The sequence below is a fragment of the Paramisgurnus dabryanus genome, chromosome 19, assembly GCF_030506205.2.
Source record: "Paramisgurnus dabryanus chromosome 19, PD_genome_1.1, whole genome shotgun sequence".
NCBI lineage: Eukaryota > Metazoa > Chordata > Actinopteri > Cypriniformes > Cobitidae > Paramisgurnus > Paramisgurnus dabryanus.
This window is the reverse complement of record NC_133355.1, coordinates 6,216,889-6,237,862: the sequence shown is the minus strand read 5'-3', so window position 1 is coordinate 6,237,862 and position 20,974 is coordinate 6,216,889. Positions and strand designations below refer to the sequence as shown.

Below are 20,974 nucleotides of genomic sequence, written 5' to 3'. Positions count from 1 at the left end.
TTACGAAAATGTGATAGGGCCCGCCGACTGTCAATCGAATTCTTCCAGTCGGGCGGGCCCCTGATTGGTCTGGGCCCGTAAGCAACGCTTACCCTGCTTACCGATAGTTACGCCCCTGGTCCCCGGTGCTTCTATCAACCTAGAAAATGTGAATCAGATCAACCCAGTAACTTAGATTTGGCAAACCATTCTCTGCAAGCATGTGAAAAAACAGACAATTGAAATTTGACTCCCCTTGTGATGTCAGAAAGGGATAATAGCACCCCTTAATCTGCACTATCCAACCACGGTACTGCCTTTAAGTGCAGAGATCAGCTCATTTGCATTTAACAGGACACACCCCAAAACAGCACATTTTTGCTCACCCCTACAAAGTGGCAATTTTAACATGCTATAATAAATTATCTAGATGGTATTTTCAGCTAGAACTTGACATAGAACGTACTCTGGGTACACCAAAGATTTATTTGACATCTTAAAAAAGCCTTGTGAAATGTCCCCTTTAAAATGGGGCACTATCCAGTGCCATCATATAGCTGAAAGACATCTCTGGACTCCCCTGTACATTTAAAGGGGCCATGTCACAAGACTTTTTTTAAGATGTCAAATATTGGTGTCCCCAGAGCACATATGTGAAGTTTTAGCTCAAAATACCATATAGATAATTTATTATAGCATGTTAAAATTGCCACTTTGTAGGTGTGTGCAAAAATGTGCCGTTTTGGGTGTGTCCTTTTAAATGCAAATGAGCGGATGAAGTGCAAAAACTAATCGCAATGATGGTGGTTTGTTGCAATTGAAACTCAATTGTACTGTGAATTATTTTTTTCTCTCTCTCTTTCTCTCTGATAAAATGGCTGTGCAGTGGTTGGATAGTGCAGATTAAGGGGTGGTATTATTATAAGGGCTCCTTATGACATCATAAGGAGAGCCAAATTTCAACGACCTTTTTTTTCATGTGCTTGTAGAGAATGGTTTACCAAAACTAAGTTACTGGGTTGATCTTTTTCAAATTTTCTAGAGTGAAAGAAGCACTGGGGACCCAATCATATCACTTAAACATAGAAAAAGTCAGATTTTCATGTCATGGCCCCTTTAAATGGTTACTATTACAAATAGCAGTCTGAACCATCAGCTGTGTAACGTTACTATTAAAACTTCCTTATGTAGTGTTTTGGGCCTTATCCCAGTAGGATTTAATGATATTTCGTTGTTTCTATTTGCCTTATAACATCCTACCAACAGAATCCAAAGCAAGATTCCCATTACAGTTTCCATTAAAACCATTAGAATTTGTGTGATAGTTTCTGTTGTTTTCGTCAGGGTGTTCAGTGTGTGACACCTGCGCCTCTCCAGCTGTTATAAACCCTGACAATATTGAGCTTACAGTCAATACTGCATTTCCCACGAGGCAGTGCGCGAGCTCGGCGCGTGAGCGAGTGAACGCCGAGGGTCGCGGCGAAACGTTTGTCAGCTTTTCGTTATTAAACTAATGTTTCATCCGTTACCTGGCCGAGTCGACGAGAAAACCGCCGATCCCCGGCCCGCCGCCTCGACACTTTTTCAGTCAGATATGAGCGGCAGCGGGCGGCCCAGGACGAGTTCGTTCGCTGAGCCTCAGGGGGCGTCCGGAGCCGCTGCAGCATCCGCCGGATCCGCCGCTGTCGTGGGGAGCAACACAGGAAAGTCCGGGGTCCCGCAGGCCTCGGCGGACAGTTCATCTACATGCGCGAATTTTAAACTGTCCAGTGAGTATATACGCGTTTTTATCCTAGTAATGAGTGTTTAAGGACAATAAACATGTGTTTCTTCATTTTATATAGTGCTTAATGATATTTATATTAATATATAGTGGTATTTACATGGTGTTCAAATGTACCTAAACGAATACGATGGTAATGTAGTGGTACGTGGTTACAGGTGCATGGTATTACAATTGTACCTTGTTTAAATGACCATAATATTACTAAGGTGCCAAGTCCACAGTGTTTTAACAGTAAGAATAACTTTGTCTGATGCTATTAAACGGTGTAAATTGGCCTCACTGAATGAATGAGATGCCTACTAAATCTCATGTTCTCAAGTGTTTATTAATGATTATTACGAAGGGAAGCTTACATTTATGTATATTGGCTGTGTCCCAACATTTACTAAAGCATTGTTGGGCATCACAGGTATGCATGCCTTGGGCTGTTTAAATGTTCAATATTCAACTATAATGTGAAGGCATCTGTCTATAAAGATGTTGTTATATATTTTGGTCTTTGTATTGGTAAAGCATTACGTTAGCAACACAAAAGGTCATTGGTTTGAAGTTTGAACCCAGGAAACACGCATACTGATAATAAATACCTTGTAATGCAATATACCCTATGCGTAAGCTATACCTTGACACACCCACTTTCCTGAGACAAGATGTGTATATATGAAGGACACTAATGGGTCAAAGCCATATTTACTGACATACATGCTTTTATTGGAATTGGCAATATGCATTTTGTTATGTAAATGTGTCATATGGTGTGACATAGCAAGAATTTAGGAAGGAAAACTCATAATATACAAAACGCTTGAGAGAGATTTATCTTGATGTTAGAGTTACCAAGTTACAACATGAGACAGTTTTGTCTTCAATTTATATAACTATTTTTCTTAAATTTTGTTATGTCACACACGGTCACACCATATGGCACATTTATGGTTTATTTGCCAACCCACTTGCATTAAGCATGTTGAAGATTTATAAAAGTTATGTTTTTGCAAGGTATGTTTGTAAAAACAACATAATCCCTGGTTTTACAGACAAGGCTTAAAGCTAGTCCTATACTAATGGGGCTTTTCCATTGCATAGTACCCCACGTTTGGGTCGGGTCAGGTCAGCTTACTTTTGGGGGCTTTTCCACTGGGTGCAGTTGCAGTACCCAATATTTTTTTTTAGGACCACCTCGGTCGGGGTTCCAAGTGATCCGAGCTGATACCAAAATGTGATGTGAAAACACTGTAGATCACTGATTGGTCTGAGAGAATCGTCACTACCCAGTCCTGGCTTAAAAACCCTTTCTGGGAAACCACCTCATTATGTTTGAACTGGTATACCCCATTAATGATGAGAAATTATAAATATAGGCATAAGTGGTAAATTACATGGCTGGTTTGGTTCTGGATGGATAAATATAAAAATTTCTCAATTGCTAGATCATTGCGTTAACAGCACATAGGTCATCATGGGTTCGATTCCCAGGGAACACACATGCTGATAAAATGTATACCTGGTTTGTAATGTACTGTAAATCGCTTTGGATACAAGCGTCTGCCAAATGCATAACATGCAAATCTACAGTAGTAAATATAAAGGAAAATCATCCAAAAATGTTTTCTTCCCCCAAAATCTTTTAATTAAATTTGTTCAATTACGCTTAAAAAGCAGCACATCATCTGTAGATAATATATGATATGTATTTATTGTCTTCACTGTGTTATAGGAGACAGTGGGAAGGTGACCACCGTGGTCGCCACCCCAGGCCAGGGCCCGGATCGGCCGCAGGAGGTGTCCTACACTGATATCAAGGTGATCGGTAATGGCTCCTTTGGCGTTGTGTACCAGGCACGCCTCATTGACAGCCAAGAGTGGGTGGCCATCAAGAAAGTACTACAGGATAAACGATTCAAGGTGTGACACACCTTTCTACTCATAGACGCACAATAAGAAGAATGCTAAACAGCTGATCTAATTTGTCAAGATAGTACAATGCTTAGGGTTTATGCCGACTATTAGTATGTCAGGATTATTCAGTAAGCAAATAATTGATTACTTAAGTCTGTAAATGTTTGTGTGTCCAATATTTAGTTTGTTACCCATCAACCATAGAATGATAGCTGGCTAGTTCAATTTCAAAAGGGCTGATCTTAATGCCATCTTGTACTAGAGTATACTGTAAATTGCTTTGTATAAAAATGTTTCCTATTTGACTGTTTACCCATAAATTTTATGACATCCAAGAGATGTTAACTTTTTTGTCTTTTGCATTTATGAAGAATCGAGAACTTCAGATCATGAGAAAACTGGACCACTGCAACATAGTGAGGCTGCGCTATTTCTTCTACTGCAGTGGAGAGAAGGTAGACAATTCCTTCAAGGCTTAACATCATAAATGAGATTTGACCTAAAAAAAAGTATTTATTTATCTAAAACATAGCTTCCTGTTTATACTGTACGCTATAGAGGTCAAAGTGTCTTTTATTTCACAGAAGGATGAGGTGTACCTCAATCTGGTGCTGGATTTTGTGCCTGAGACCGTCTACAGGGTGGCACGACACTTCAGTAAAGCTAAAACCATTATTCCCATCATTTATGTGAAGGTAGGTTTACTCGACAGGCTTATAGCAGACAAACTCTGCTGGTTTATGCCATTATGATATTAAATGTCCCTGGTCTTGTTGTGTGTGATTCACTGGTATTTTACAGAAGAATGTGTTTTCATTATCTTAAATCAAGCTATAATTCTCTGGTAATGAATGTACTGCAAATATATACCTTGAATGTAGTAAGTCACAATCCAAAGGGTATATCTGCCAATGTGCAGTAAATGCATAAAATGAAAGTGTATATATGTGAATATGAAATATTCGCTTTATTGTTTTCTTCACCGTTGTAAGTTGCTTTGGATAAAAGCAAATGCCTAAATGTAAATTAATATTACGTTTTATTCAGAAATTAAAGTTAAGAATTTTTCATGCTGTCTTTAAAGTTGTTACAAATACTTTCTGTACTCTAAATGTAAAACTGCAGTGTTTTTCATAATTTATTATTATACATTAAAGGTGCCATAGAACAAAAAACTGTATTTATGTAGGCATAGATGAATAACAAGAGTTATGTACATGGTAATGATGACATATCATGAGCCTCAAACCCGTTTGTTTCCTCATTCTTATGTAAACCTTGTGCATGAACAAGACTGCTGGAAAACAGGCCAAACTCAACGTAACACAGAATGTGATGTAACAGTAGAGATTTACGCCCCAACATGTTTGCTAATGTGAGCTACTGGCATGAGCCCCAGAGAAAGCAGAGCAGAGCCAATCAGAGCAGAGCTCAATATTATTATTCATGACCCTTCCAAATAGTGCAAAAATAGACTATTTCATTCAAAGGACAAATCCTATGGTTGTAAATGGACATGTTTCTGGGTCATTTTTGCTTTAATAAAGTTACATACTTTCTATAAAAGAATGCATTAAAATAATTTGTATACTTTCTGAAAAGAATGCATTAAATAATTTGTATACTTTCTATAAAAGAATGCGTTAAAATAAATTGTATACTTTCTTAAAAAGAATGCATTAAAATAATTTGAATACTTTCTATAAAATAATGCATTCAAATAATTTGTATACTTTCTATCAATTAATGCATTCAAATATTTTTTATACTTTCTATAAAATAATGGATTAAAATAGTTTGAATACTTTCTATAAAATAATGGATTAAAATAGTTTGAATACTTTCTATAAAATAATGGATTAAAATAGTTTGAATACTTTCTATAAAATAATGGATTAAAATAGTTTGTATACTTTCTATAAAAGAATGCATTAAAATAATTTGTATACTTTCTAAAGAGAATGCATTAAAATAATTTGTATACTTTCTAAAAAAAAAATGCATTAAAATAATTTGTATACTTTCTAAAAAAGAATGCGTTAAAATAAATCGTATACTTTCTAAAAAAGAATGCATTAAAATAATTTGTATACTTTCTAAAAAAGAATGCATTTAAATAATTTTTTATACTTTCTATCAATTAATGCATTCAAATATTTTTTATACTTTTTATAAAATAATGCATTAAAATAATTTGAAAACTTTCTATAAAATAATGCATTAAAATAATTTGTATACTTTCTTAAAAAGAATGCATTAAAATAATTTGTATACTTTTTAAAAGAATGCATTAAAATAATGTTAAAATGTTCTTTGATAATTACAAAGTTGCAATCCGCGCTTTAAAGGGATAGTTCACCCAAAAATGAAAATTCTGTCATCATTCATTTCTATAAAAGAATGCATTAAAATAATTTGTATACTTTCTGAAAAGAATGCATTCAACTATTTTTTATACTTTCTATAAAATAATGCATTAAAATAATTTGAATACTTTCTATAAAATAATGCATTAAAATAATTTGTATACTTTCTATCAATTAATGCATTCAAATATTTTTTATACTTTCTATAAAATAATGGATTAAAATAGTTTGAATACTTTCTATAAAATAATGCATTAAAATAATTTGTATACTTTCTATCAATTAATGCATTCAAATATTTTTTATACTTTCTATAAAATAATGGATTAAAATAGTTTGAATACTTTCTATAAAATAATGCATTAAAATAATTTGTATACTTTCTATAAAATAATGCATTAAAATAATTTGTATACTTTCTATAAAAGAATGCATTAAAATAATTTGTATACTTTCTAAAGAGAATGCATTAAAATAATTTGTATACTTTCTAAAAAAAAAATGCATTAAAATAATTTGTATACTTTCTAAAAAAGAATGCGTTAAAATAAATCGTATACTTTCTAAAAAAGAATGCATTAAAATAATTTGTATACTTTCTAAAAAAGAATGCATTTAAATAATTTTTTATACTTTCTATCAATTAATGCATTCAAATATTTTTTATACTTTTTATAAAATAATGCATTAAAATAATTTGAAAACTTTCTATAAAATAATGCATTAAAATAATTTGTATACTTTCTTAAAAAGAATGCATTAAAATAATTTGTATACTTTTTAAAAGAATGCATTAAAATAATGTTAAAATGTTCTTTGATAATTACAAAGTTGCAATCCGCGCTTTAAAGGGATAGTTCACCCAAAAATGAAAATTCTGTCATCATTCATTTCTATAAAAGAATGCATTAAAATAATTTGTATACTTTCTGAAAAGAATGCATTAAATAATTTGTATACTTTCTATAAAAGAATGCATTAAAATAATTTGTATACTTTCTAAAAAAGAATGCATTAAAATAATTTGTATACTTTCTTAAAAAGAATGCATTAAAATAATTTGTATACTTTCTATAAAATAATGCATTCAAAAAATTTGTATACTTTCTATCAATTAATGCATTCAACTATTTTTTATACTTTCTATAAAATAATGCATTAAAATAATTTGAATACTTTCTATAAAATAATGCATTAAAATAATTTGTATACTTTCTATCAATTAATGCATTCAAATATTTTTTATACTTTCTATAAAATAATGGATTAAAATAGTTTGAATACTTTCTATAAAATAATGCATTAAAATAATTTGTATACTTTCTATAAAGTAATGCATTAAAATAATTTGTATACTTTCTATAAAAGAATGCATTAAAATAATTTGTATACTTTCTAAAGAGAATGCATTAAAATAATTTGTATACTTTCTAAAAAAAGAATGCATTAAAATAATTTGTATACTTTCTAAAAAAGAATGCGTTAAAATAAATCGTATACTTTCTAAAAAAGAATGCATTAAAATAATTTGTATACTTTCTATAAAAGAATGCATTTAAATCATTTTTTATACTTTCTATCAATTAATGCATTCAAATATTTTTTATACTTTTTATAAAATAATGCATTAAAATAATTTGAAAACTTTCTATAAAATAATGCATTAAAATAATTTGTATACTTTCTTAAAAAGAATGCGTTAAAATAATTTGTATACTTTCTAAAAAGAATGCATTAAGATAATGTTAAAATGTTCTCTGATAATTACAAAGTTGCAATCCGCGCTTTAAAGGGATAGTTCACCCAAAAATGAAAATTCTGTCATCATTCACTCGCTCTCATGTTAAAACAAACCCGCATACATTTTGTTGATTTGATGAACACAAAGGAAGATATTTTGAGAAATGTTTGTAACCAAACCCTTCGTGGACCCCATTCACCTACATAGTAGGAAAAATGAATACTATGGAAGTAAATGGGGTCCACAAATGGTTTGGTTACAAACATTTCTCTAAATATCTTCCTTTGTGTTCATCAAAACAAAAAAAATTATACAGATTTGTTACAACATGAGGCTGAGTAAATGATGACAGAATTTTCATTTTGGGGTGAACTATCCCTTTAACATCTCTGTCGCCATCTCTCTTCAAAGCATAAAATTGCAGTTATTTGCAGAGTAATTTTCTGTATCTGCTACACTGTGCGGATGAATCTGATGAATCTGTCATTTTACATTGGCATGACCATTAGAAGTACATCCTAATTAGAGCCCGACCGATATGCATTTTTTGGGGCCGATACAGATCTTAGGGTAAAAAAAGACCGATAACGATATATCGGCCGATATTCTTTATGTGTATATTACAAGTGTAAGTACAGTACACATATACTACAGTATATTATACTACAGCAGGCTACTGTACATATAATACACTATATACATTAACAGAATATACTATATATAAATACTTTTTTTGCAATGAACACTCACAAATGTGGTGATCAAACACTTAAAATGACGTGACAAAGATATGTAATATAGGCAGGTGTGCTTTACAAGTTAACAATAAACTTTATTATCCAAAATGATTCTAATATAAGAGCACAAAACAGTAAATTTGACTAATTATAAATAACTTTAAAACACAAACAAAACAAAATACATATAACTTAAATGATTGTCAGTTTTGACGAGAATAATGTTATATTTATAAGAAAAAAAAAAATTATTATAAGCTTCCTGCCGCAAATCTAGGTAGATAAGATGATGTTTTTTTTACAATTGATTTGATTTTTAACTAAGAAAGTTACAGATTGCATCTTTATTATAATGACAATGATTGAAATCTTTTTTGTTTATTTGTCCTTCATGTTTTTGTGTAGGTATATATGTATCAGCTTTTTCGCAGTTTGGCCTATATTCATTCCCAGGGCGTGTGTCACAGAGACATCAAACCACAAAACCTTCTGGTGGATCCAGAAACAGCTGTGCTTAAGCTCTGTGACTTCGGCAGGTCAGTGCTTTGTGTGTGTGTATATATGTGTATATAAGTTAAAATGTAAACATAAATTCTATATATATATATATATATATATATTCAGACGTGTTCTTTTGCGACTGTTTTGTTAAATGGATGTTTTGCTGTAGTAGTTATTGTACTTTGAGGGTTCACTTCAGTTAGTGGGGCTCTAGTCGAGTTTGATTTATATTTTAAATACTGCTGTATGTCATATGTAAAAATCTTTGTGTCATACTTTGCATTGTTAAATATATTTGCAAATGAAATGTTTATGCTTCACTGTCAAAGTCAATATGCATTCAAATACTGGTGAGATTGTCTTATTTTTATCAAGCTTTGTCTGCCATGCAGTAAGTCCTCATTCACTAAAGCCCATTTTCCAGAGCTGTTTTTATGGGAATCACTTTATTCACCTAAATGAAAAGCAGACATGCCGACTGCTTTAAACCAGACCACTTTCAAGTATTTATTTTGCAGAGTGATTGTGTAAGCCACTTACTGTCATTCAGGTCATTGGCTTTCCTTTCAAAAGAAGCACTTCAGATAACCTGCACGGTGCCAAGCTGTCCACTTTTTCAGACAATAATTGACATAATCGTTCTGGAAGGAGGACGCTTGAAATTGCACGCCGCTTTATTAAAGTCTTTTAATAAAAAAATAAAAAATTAAAGTCGCTTTATGTAAGTCATTATGCAGGAGCCTTTTAGTCTTTTTACTGTTGTCATGCTCATGGTTACATTGACATAATATACCTTGTTTGACTAAAAAGTGTCGATATATACTTCTTTCTCAATTTGCTTGGAGATAATAGCTGTTGCTTTTAAATGGGCGATTTCATTTTTATTTTTTTTTTTAGTGTTAAAAGCGGTTTGTGCATATAGAAGATCCATAATATTGCAAAGATTAACGTCTCAGACCCAAATAGATATTTTTGCAAAAAGTAAAGGGTCATCCACCTCTTCATAAAATGCCTTGCTCAAACACGCCCCCACATTTCGACATCACTGTGTGGGAAGATTTGCACAACAACACCCAAATGTATATGCAAAGTATAATAAAGGCATAACTTTTATCCTCGTTGTTGTATTGTTGCTGCCATGTCGTGGAGATAATGGACACGTTCAAGTGCAACGTTTTGCTACGGTTTCCTGGGGAGATGTTTCAGAGATGTTTTTCTCATGTCTGGTGGGTGTGTTAGAACTGCAGTCCAATCAGCAGCAACATGTAAATAAACCATGCAATACTAAAGAGACAGCTCGCGCAATGGGTCCAAGTTGGAATAAAACACGTATTTATAACCATTTCATCAGGCTCAAAAAACATTTAAAAAAATAACACACAGAATGGCCTTCTCAGCTACCGTAGTTGCAACTCTTGCGTCATCAGAACAGGGTTTAAAAAATGTTTAAAAAAACATTGTGCAATGTTTTGCCAGAGCTGAAGCCAGCCACTATGTTTTGGTATGGGGCAAATTTTGAGTTTGTAAAAATCGCCGTGTTTTTGGAGGCGGGGCATAGGAGAGCAACAATAATGTATGGTATATGGAAAATAATGTGTTTTTTTTACCTTAAACTGTGTAAACACGTTGCATTACACCAAATAATTTTCTTTTTAGGAACGTCATATGACCCCTTTAACTCATTCCCTGCCAGCGTTTTTTTTTTTTTGCAAGTTGCTAGCCAGCTGCAGCATTTTTCATGATTTTCACAAAAGTTTAATGCCTTCCAGAAAACATTATTCTTTAAATATATAAACATACAATATACCAAATGAAAGAACAGACTATCTGCTTTCAAACAAACAAACAAACAAACGACAAAAACAAAAAAAGTTTCATCCTACCTTTATTCTTAAATTTGGGTAGGTTTCTTTAAATTTTTTACGGATTACTGCAAATATTTGTCATTGGCAGGGAAGTGTTTTCTCTTAATTGACGAGTTACCTAATCAGAGGCGGGGAATGAGTTAAATTACTGTCAGTAATCCACTGTCAGTTTTGGCGAGGTTTGCTTGACAGATTAAGCTAGGTTTTATGTCATGATGATGAGGCATATAAAAAAAATTGTATACATACGATATATCAATCAGGCATGATCAGGATGTTATTTGGTTTAATCTGTCATTTGTCTTAAACATTTGTAAATGTTTTTTTCAGTGCAAAGCAGTTGATAAGGGGCGAGCCCAATGTCTCTTACATCTGTTCGCGTTATTATCGTGCCCCTGAGCTTATCTTTGGTGCGACGGACTACACTTCTAATATTGACATCTGGTCTGCTGGATGTGTGCTGGCCGAACTGCTGCTGGGCCAACCCATTTTTCCTGGAGACAGTGGAGTGGACCAGCTAGTTGAGATTATTAAGGTAAAACTAACCCTCTTCCATATCTATAAGTGTGAGTGTACACTTGTGTTCAGTTCAAAATGAAGGCTTTATAATGTTTTTAAAGGCCTAATTTTATATTGGAAAGGACATTTGCAAATGTATTTTCTTCTTACTGATCCTGTTTGCTTGGTTAACATGTACTGTATGTTAAACATGTATTCTGACACATATTTTGTTCAGGTTCTTGGAACCCCCACAAGGGAACAGATTCGTGAAATGAACCCCAACTATACAGAGTTCAAATTTCCCCAAATCAAAGCACATCCATGGACCAAGGTAACATCTCACCCATGTCTCATCACAGTATTATTACATTTACCCACTGGAAAAAATAAAAAAACTTTTTCAGTGTTTCAACATCATATTTACAGTTAGTAGAGAGGACCGTTTTATATTTGTTACACTTTAAATGCATAATAGCATGGGTTTTCAAACTTTTTGTAAATATTTAATAATATCACATATCAAATAATTTTATATCACATTTGAAATTAAGTGAAAGTGACATGTTAAATGTATCTGTTTATTTGCATGAGTTTTTTTTTATATAGTATGTATATTGTTGTGTAAAGATCACATGACACACAGATTAAACAAATAAAGATCTTAGGAAGTGATTAATTACATTTAATTAACATTTTTATGGTTTAATTGTAATTCGGGTAATTTAATTATAATTGGTGTACCCATTTAGCCCATACCCTTTAAGCCCACATTACATTTTGATGTCAAATTATAAAAAGAGAAAATCATATTTTATGTTGCTCATTAAGCAATCCAGTGACTTGTTTCTTCCCTGACATATTTCTTGCATGCGAATTACATTTGGCAATGTTTTGATCATGTGCATGATGTCTAAGTAGACCTCACACAAAGACACCCCAAAACTTTGATGTTTCAGGACCTTTCAGAAAGAAACACATTAAAAACGGAGTGAAATATTTTTTTATATTTCCTTGTTATATTAATGTTTTACTTTTTCTAAAATGAATATTTTTTTGAATCAATTATGATGTGGGCCTATTTGTAACACATGCAGACTTAATTGGTGCCAAAGTACCAATTAGGCCCATGCCAGACTTTTGACTTTATTTACAAAAGATCTTAATTTTAAGTTCTGAAATTATTATCATCAAATAATTATACATTTTCAAATGAGAGCAGTCTTAAGAACCTATTTTAAACCATGTCAATATTTACAATAAACACTTAGATAAACTTAGATTTTTGTGGGCTTAATGAGTACATTTACCCTAATTGTTTTTCATCAACAACTCCATTTGAGAAACCCTACATTAAGGAAATATATAATTAGGGCTGGGCAAAAAAATCGATTTTTCGATTAATCGTTTTTTAAAACGTGGTCGATTAAAAAATCGATTCTCAAAGAGCAGAATCGATTTTTTTTTTCATATTTATTTCTGCAAACATTGAACGGAGGAATGGAAGCATTTTAGATTTCGCAAGCAAGACGTGTTGTGGCTTTTAATTTCTTTTTATTTATTACCCACTTGTAAACTGCTCTTCACTGTTCTTTTTTATTAATATAGTATGTGTATTAAATCTTTATTCATTGAGTTGAATCGAGAATCGAGTATAAAAACCTACCTGAGAACCGGAATCGAAAATTTAATCGAGAATCGGAATCGAATCGATTTGTTAGCTTGTGAATCGAAATTGAATCGATCTGGAACATCTGAATCGATACCCAACCCTATATATAATATTGTGAAAAACAACCACTATTAGGAGAATTTGCTATTGAAAGATGGTGTTTGGTTCAACGCAAAGATAAAGTTTAATAAATATACTGTGCTATTTTGTATCCTACACAGGTTTTTAAACCAAGAACTCCTCCTGAAGCAATCGCTCTGTGTTCTCGGCTATTGGAGTACACACCGGTCACACGCCTGTCCCCGCTGCAGGCTTGTGCTCACGCCTTCTTCGACGACCTGCGTCAACCTGGTATCCGTCTGCCCAGCGGTCGAGAGTTGCCTCCGCTTTTCAATTTTACCACGGCAGGTTTGTAGCAGCGCTTGCGTGTGTCTACTAAGTTGGCACAAATCCTTCTTTCTGTTTAAACAGAAGTAACAGAACCCAACATGTGGGGCAGTTTTCCGAAAAGGGATTAAGCTTAGCCCAGGATAAAAATGTATGTTTTGGGGAAGTCTCTCAGCTAAAAATACCTTGCACTGACACATCTTAAATTATATCAGTGCCATTATTTTGTCTCAATATGCACACCCGTCATGTTTTTGTAAGGTATGTTTGTAAAAACTTCTTAAATGTCCTAGACCTGGCTTAATCTTAACCCTGTCCAGTATATTGATGAGTAGGGGTGGGCGATATGACCAAAATCTTCTATCACGATAGGATTAATTTTATATCATGATAACGATATGTATCACGGTAGAGTTTTTTATGTTTTAATAAGGTTTAAATCTTTAATACCATAGAAATGTTCATAATTCTCACAAAAAACATATACAAGCATAGAAAGAAGATAAAAACAAACAAAACTCAAGCTCTCTGAAGATACACAATCAATAAGAATGATAATAAATAATTATGCATGTATGTATAGGCCTATATATATTTTTATTTAAGGTAGAAAAGTGATTTAATCAGGAGCAGTGAGAGATTTTTTTCTCAATGCTGTTTGATTAACACGAGTGACAGACAGGAGCAAAATTAGGTAACTTCCCCTTTAAGACCAAAGTCCGGATCCAATACACTGTTACACATGCGCTTTCTCTTTTAGCTGTTTACTTTCTCTTAAGACCTTACTGGTCGTGTTTATGATGATGCTTGATCCAAAGACGGGAATTTTGACGCATATGTGTATTTAAGGCCAATAAAGCGGGAAAAATGCTCACGAGCTTAATAAGCAGAGGTCGCGCGACTTGCGCGCTCCTCACAGACAGAAAGAGCAGCGGTTGCGCGACTTGTCCGCTCCTGACACACAGAAAGAACGCACGCATACAGATCTGTTGTCTGTGTTTCAATGGCTTAAAATAACTTGTTTTAAAACTGCAGTGCTTAAATACGTGTACAAACGTTACGTTTTCGCGACCACACGCACAGGAGCGTGACGTGGGCACGTAACCTCGATAGAAACGATAGTCCAAAATCTCTACCGGTTGACAAATTTCTACCGGTTAATTTTGTCTACCGGTTTATCGCCCACCCCTATTGATGAGTATCAGTTTAAGTGTAGTATTACTAGGTACTAACCTGTGAATCAGTATGTGTATATCATTTCTTTTGTAAGTGCAGCCATGGGACATATGAAGAAAACATAGACTTCTATGTACTGTATACTTGTTCAGTTTGTTGCCATCATACACCTGTGAGAACATGAATGTATGACATCACAGATAATAAGTGTCCACGTCTCGTTCTCATGAATGACATCAGTACAGCCAATCAGAGATCATTTACATGCTAAGGTCTTCAACATCGTTGCAAAAGCAGCATTTGTAGTATTTCCTAAGGCTTGTGTGAATCACCTTTGTGTCTGATATATTTCTGCTCAGTTGTTTGTCTGTAAACAGAGTTGTTTATGTCTTTATTTTCAGAGCTGATGATTCAGCCCCAGCTCAATTCCTCTTTGATTCCACCTCATGCACGTGCACAGACTACGGCCTGCAGCGGTAAGGCTTTCTTCATTCGTCATAGGGCTCTCCGAGGGGACTAACAATTAAAACTTAATTTAATCGAGGATTTACTTCTTCTATTAATGTCCTTGGTTTTATTGTACACTATTTATTATTGCACTTAATTCTAAAGCAGAAAAGTGCTTTATTCTATCATCTTAGTTTGTAAATTTTCTAATAACTCGCCTGTATTTCACACATTTCTAGTCCCCCCTAAATTAACTCTTTCCCTGCCAGCATTTTTTTCCAAAACCGTTGCCAACCAGTGCCAGCATTTTTATGATTTCACAAAAGTTTAATGTCTACCAGAAAATGTTGGTCTTTAAATATATAAACATACAATATATCAAATGAAAGAACAGACCCTCTACTTAAAAAAAGTTTCATCCTGCCTTCATTTGTTCTCTTTTATCACCTCTCAAATATAGTTTTTTCAAAAAATACCAAATTGTGTGCAAAAAGGTGAGCTAATTCAATTTTTGTGAAGAACTTTTGATATAGATCAGATTCAAAGGGATCATCAAAACATACAGGGAGAATACTTCCAGGTTTTGTAAGTTGAGTAAGAGCACCACCTGGTGGATTATAGCAGAAATACAGATTGCTGTAAAAACTCGTCATTGGCAGGGAATTGTTTTCTCTAAATTGATGAGTTAACTTTTCAATGGCGGTAAAAGATTTAAGGCAGTATGTAATATCTGAATAATAGTATCATAATAGATAAAACTTTAATAGGAAATTCTGCAGCAAAAATGGTTAATCTTTAAATAAATCTAAAACGATGACAAAACAAGCTCCCCATATGTGTGTTTTTTGCCTTTTAAAAATATGTTATGCATATTTTTGGGTGTTTAAAAAATGTATATCCCCATTCAAAATAAATGTCAGGTGATACAACCAATCATATTGCTATTTGATAAGTTTTAATGCACTTCCTGTGTCATGCTGATTGTTTGTTTATTTGATAACTATAAATTTAACAACAATTTAAAAAGTATACTTACAATTATCGACATGATCTAAGTTATTAGCTTATTAAAATTATTTAGCTCATATTTTTTATTTCTTAGGGGTATTTTAGTCTGCACTTGAACCCTTTGAGTTTCTGGTTGCACCACCTGACCTCTGCAATGAATTTACATTTAACAGACTTCTACTTGGATACTGGTAGCGTCGTCCTGTCTGTCATATCAAATATATAAATACACTTTCTTAAAATGTGTTTGAGGGCATTTTTTTCTAGCTTTTCATCGGTTGTACCACCTGACACCAGTCTACCCATTATATTAAAGTAGCTATTTTTTTCAGTATTTGAGGGAAATTTACACTGAACTTTTCATTTGGCTGTGAAGACCATGTTTAAACTTCTTAACTTCCTAATTAACTCTTTCACCGCCAGCATTTTTAAAAAAAGTTGCCAGCCAGCGCCAGCGTTTTTCATGATTTTCACCAAAGTTTAATGCCTTCCAGAAAATGTTCTTCTTTAAATAAATAAACATACAATATACCAAATGAAAGAACAGACCCTCTGCTTTCAAACAAAAAAAAACGTTTCATCCTACCTTTAGTGGTTCTTTTGCAATCAGCTTTTGAATATGGGTAGGTTTTTGCAAAAACACCATATTTTGAGCAAAAAGCAAAAATAATTCCATTTTTGTGACGGACTTTTCATAGAGATCCCATTCAGAGCGATCTTTAAAACAGACACGGACATGCAGCAGCTTGCCATAGGGCAATACTTCCGAAAAAGTTGCGGAAGGGCGCCACCTGGTGTATAGTAGCGGTATTGCGGAAAGACGGAAAATCTCGTCATTGGCGGGGAAGCGTTTTCTCTTAATTGACGAGATATCTCGTCAATGGCGGGGAAAGAGTTAAGGCCCATGGTTGTACTACCTTTACATTTGTCCAACAATTTGGATGTTCTCAAAAGTTTTTCATTTATACTAACATCCCAACAACTATTTGTGAAATTTGTTTTTAGAAAAGGTTTTAAACATAAAATAATGCCAACGTGTTTATTTTATTTATTTATTTTCTAATGTAAACACGGTCTTAAACTGCAAATTTGTATGGATAGTTGCCCCGCCTGCCATTTTACAGGTTTAAGATACCAAAACCAAAATTTGTATTTATTATAAAAAATACTTAAAATGTATTTAAACTAAAAAGGTTTTGTAGAATCAAGCTTTGTGTTCTGTCTGCTGCTAACCGTGTCATTTCTCTCGTGTCCTCTTATTTGTCCTGTCTGCCAGATGGTTCTGAAGGTTCTGTACAGCCTGGATCTACTCTGACCAACAGCACCTGAGGCCAAAAAAGCCCCCCCCCAAAAAAACAAAGCTTGCACACTGAAACATCTGAGCCACCACAGCGCATTCTCTCTCTCTCTCGCTGACAAACACACATACAGTCTACATCATACATGGCTTACTTCTCCCTATAGCGCCGATTTCACACATTTATAGACTTAATCAAGCGTCACCTTCCAGAATTACCAGTGACTGACAGATCTATACCACTAGCAGTGGTTTTGGTAAGGAACGCCACATGTTTGATGACCGCTGATTAAACCGTACTGTACACATACACACTGCCATGTCCATGCAACAAACAACAACAGAGTTATACTGCTAATATTTGCTTCAGATAATAGAAGTAGTCAATCTTGAGCGTTCATTCTATTACTCGCTGTGTGCGTAAGTTATTGAGATGATGATGATGATGATATATGTCTGGATTAGTGGCTAAAGGGGCAGGTCCTCTGTTTATTATAATATCATTTTTGCAAATAAGGTTTTATGTTAATTTATTACAACATTTACAGTTTCCCTTGATGCCCAATTTATCTCCTTCATTTATGTAATGCGCACTGTGGAAACAAGCAGTCATGGTAAATTATGTATCTGGTTGTAAATGTCAAGGGACGGCAGATACGTGAGAAAATGTGGTGGTTTTATACAGTTATTATATTGTATTTTTAAAACACGACAATAATCTCTTTGCTTTTACGTTTCAGTAAATGTATTTATTATTTTAAAATGTGAATAGGATTTACGGGAAAGCATCTTTAGATGTTTCCAGATGAAGGCATGGGAAATGTTTTATGTTTCTTGTCAAACATTAAGATTGAGTGAACAATGCGTGCGAGAATTAAGTGTATTAATGATGTCATTGAGTCGGCAATGCTTGTGAGTTTGGGTGAGATAAACTAAAGTGACTTTATATGCCTGGGCATTTAGTTTTTATTGACTGTAAATTGTTTCAGGATTATATTTAATCTGTGCTTGTGGGATTATAAAACATTTAATTGTAGTGACCATCAGGTCTAAAGTCTCATTAAGTTTCTGTATTAGCGTTTCAGTCATCATGATTAAGGTAAATGAAGTTTCTCTTAAATTTAAATGCCTGTGTGCACAGTGGTAGAAGAATTGTGTAGAAAATGTTTGTGAATCTGCACACGACTTGTAATGTCAGATGTTTTAAGACCGATGATCTCTCCGTCAACAATATTGATGAATACCTCTTAGTTTCCACAAACTATTTGCTTATTTTAATTTTTTTGATGCTCATGTAATTATTTGGTTTGTTAGACTTAATTGTCGTCTTATGTTTAGTGGGTGTGGCTTACCTAGATTTGCTCCACCCATCTGTTTGTAAATATACAGTGTTTTTAAATCATGTAAGATGTAAATATCAAAACTGTACCACTTTTTTGTGTTTCTGTTCAGTCTTCATCTTTCTTGAACCGTCTTCTCTTTAATTCGAAGAGGTCAGTGTCGGATTTGTCACATTTGCATTATTTATTTATTTGCACTGGGCTGTTGTCTCTTAAGTAAATTTGGGGCTGAAAGTTTCACTTTTCTTGGTGTAGTTTTGTGTTGTGCATTGATCCATAAGCTCAATACTTGAAGGCAACATTTGTTTTGTTAATAAGAATTCATTTAGTGAAAAACTTCAAATTAATAATTAATCTGAAGAAGAAATGATCTGTCAGTATTTGCTTTACCCTCATGTCTTTTCAAAGCTCATAGGATTTTTTTTTCAATGGATCACAGCAGAAGATTCTCTCTCTCTCTCTTTTTTTTTAAACACTTTAAAAAACTTTAAAATGTAATCTCCTGTCTATGTGCTATACAGAAAGCCATAAAGCTTTGTCTAAGTGAAGTTTTCAGTAATGATTCAGTAAAATCTTAAAGGGATATGCCCCACCAAATTAAAATTCTGCCATCATTTATTCACCCTAATGTTGTTTTAAATCTTTATGGGTTTCTTTATTCTGTTGAACATAAAATAAGATATTTTGATTAATGATGGTAACCACACAGTGGCAGCACCTATTGACTTCCATAGGATTTTTCCTACTACAGTCAGTGGGTGCCGTCAGCTGTTAACTATCAAACATTACGTCATATTTTCTTTAATAGGAAATCACAGTGGCTAAGAAAAACAAAGATGATAGTGATAAGATTTTTGGTTCTTAAAAATGGCAAATATGGGTTTTGTTGCCAAATGGATGACCACATGTGGTTATGCTTTGAATCATTTGTCACTTGGTCTGTTCTGAATCCTTAATTTTGAGAATTGGCTGTTTGAATCACTGCAACTCTTTGTAGTGGATTTTGCTTCAAAACGTTAAATACGAGTACTCTTACACCATCAGACCCAAAACTGCACCTTTTCTGTCACTGGGGTGGTACCCTTAAAGGTTCATTTTTGTAACTTTTATGTTTATACAACACATTGAAATGTACCTTTCCTTTCAGGGTACAATATTATACCCTAAGGGCCTGTTGTGTACTTTTAAGGACCAACTTTGTACCATGTTAGCATTTAATTGTACCCAGTTTAATTACCCAAAAGATACAACATTATATTGTTTTGTAAACCTGTAAAGGTACAAAACTGGACCACCACAGCGACAAAAAAGTACACAGAGTTCCCACGGGTCCTTAAAATACTTGAAGGTTTGTGAATCTGGGTAATTACCAAGGCCATTGAAAGTATTTGAAAAAATATATTTTTTAAATATATATACATGCATAGATACAGGTCATTGAAAGTGCTTGAAAAGTTTTCTGGAAAAAAAAATCCATATTATTCCCTGTGTATCTTCTGTATGTGAATGTTGATTCATACCAAAATGCTTTTTTTGCATAGTTGTGTTTGACACATGAAAACGTCTCTGGTTACGTATGTAAGTGTTGTTCCCTGAGAAGGGAACTAGACGCTGCGTCTCCCTTGCCATACTTCCTGCATCCCTGTAACACCGCCTTTGGCAATATTTCAGATAGCGATATACTTCCTGGCTCTCACGTCACCCTGTCTTTGTCGTTAAGCCTCACCATTGGTTGAATTTGATATACACATTCACACGCACTTACCCCTGAAAGGCGTCCCTAAAGTGTCATCACAGTGACGCAGCGCAAGTTCCCTCGAAAGGGAACTATAACAATATATTTTAAAAGGTAACACGATGCAACCTTGCTCTCACTTGAAATGTGTCCCCAGATTTAGTCCGTGAATTTGAGGGTATTGGACCTGGAAAGTCCTTGAAGAGTCTTTGAATTTGAAGTTAACTAAGGTGTGGGAACCCTGAGTACATTTTTAAAACTTTTTTCTGATAGTGAATCTGTAAATCAACCATACAGCATATGTGCATTTTATTTTTTAGTTTGTTTGAAGTTTATTTTCTCCCCTTAAAGGCTTGTTAAATGAATCACGATCAGTCCGTGCAATCTCTTCATCTTCATTGCTCCCATAATCTCCACTTTCCAATTTTCTTATGTCTCTGTTTTGCTATTACCTATTTTGTTAAGGGTTGAAACTTTCTGCCTCATCTTTAATTCTGGCCCAGGGGAACGGAGTACTGAGACAAAGCGAGATGAGTTAAG

General features: G+C 33.7%; 1 protein-coding gene across 1 annotated transcript; it reads left to right on the top strand.

Annotated features, from left to right (window-relative positions):
• The first annotated feature begins 1,384 nt into the window (after positions 1–1,384).
• On the top strand, positions 1,385–18,953 carry gsk3aa (glycogen synthase kinase 3 alpha a). Its single transcript, XM_065286447.2, has 10 exons — positions 1,385–1,748; positions 3,483–3,670; positions 4,036–4,119; positions 4,249–4,359; positions 8,914–9,044; positions 11,205–11,409; positions 11,611–11,706; positions 13,266–13,452; positions 15,009–15,083; positions 17,339–18,953. The coding sequence occupies exons 1-10, from the start codon at positions 1,493–1,495 to the stop codon at positions 17,389–17,391; spliced, it is 1,386 nt and encodes a 461-aa protein (XP_065142519.1). The 5' UTR covers positions 1,385–1,492; the 3' UTR covers positions 17,392–18,953.
• The last annotated feature ends 2,021 nt before the right edge of the window (positions 18,954–20,974 follow it).

Bases quoted from the DNA above. Each gene is read 5' to 3' on its own strand.
- gsk3aa (XM_065286447.2), top strand. From the start codon at position 1,493: ATGTTTCATCCGTTACCTGGCCGAGTCGACGAGAAAACCGCCGATCCC. The intron at 3,671-4,035 runs GTGTGACACACC...GCATTTATGAAG, and splicing joins TACAGGATAAACGATTCAAG to AATCGAGAACTTCAGATCAT. The intron at 11,410-11,610 runs GTAAAACTAACC...TATTTTGTTCAG, and splicing joins AGCTAGTTGAGATTATTAAG to GTTCTTGGAACCCCCACAAG.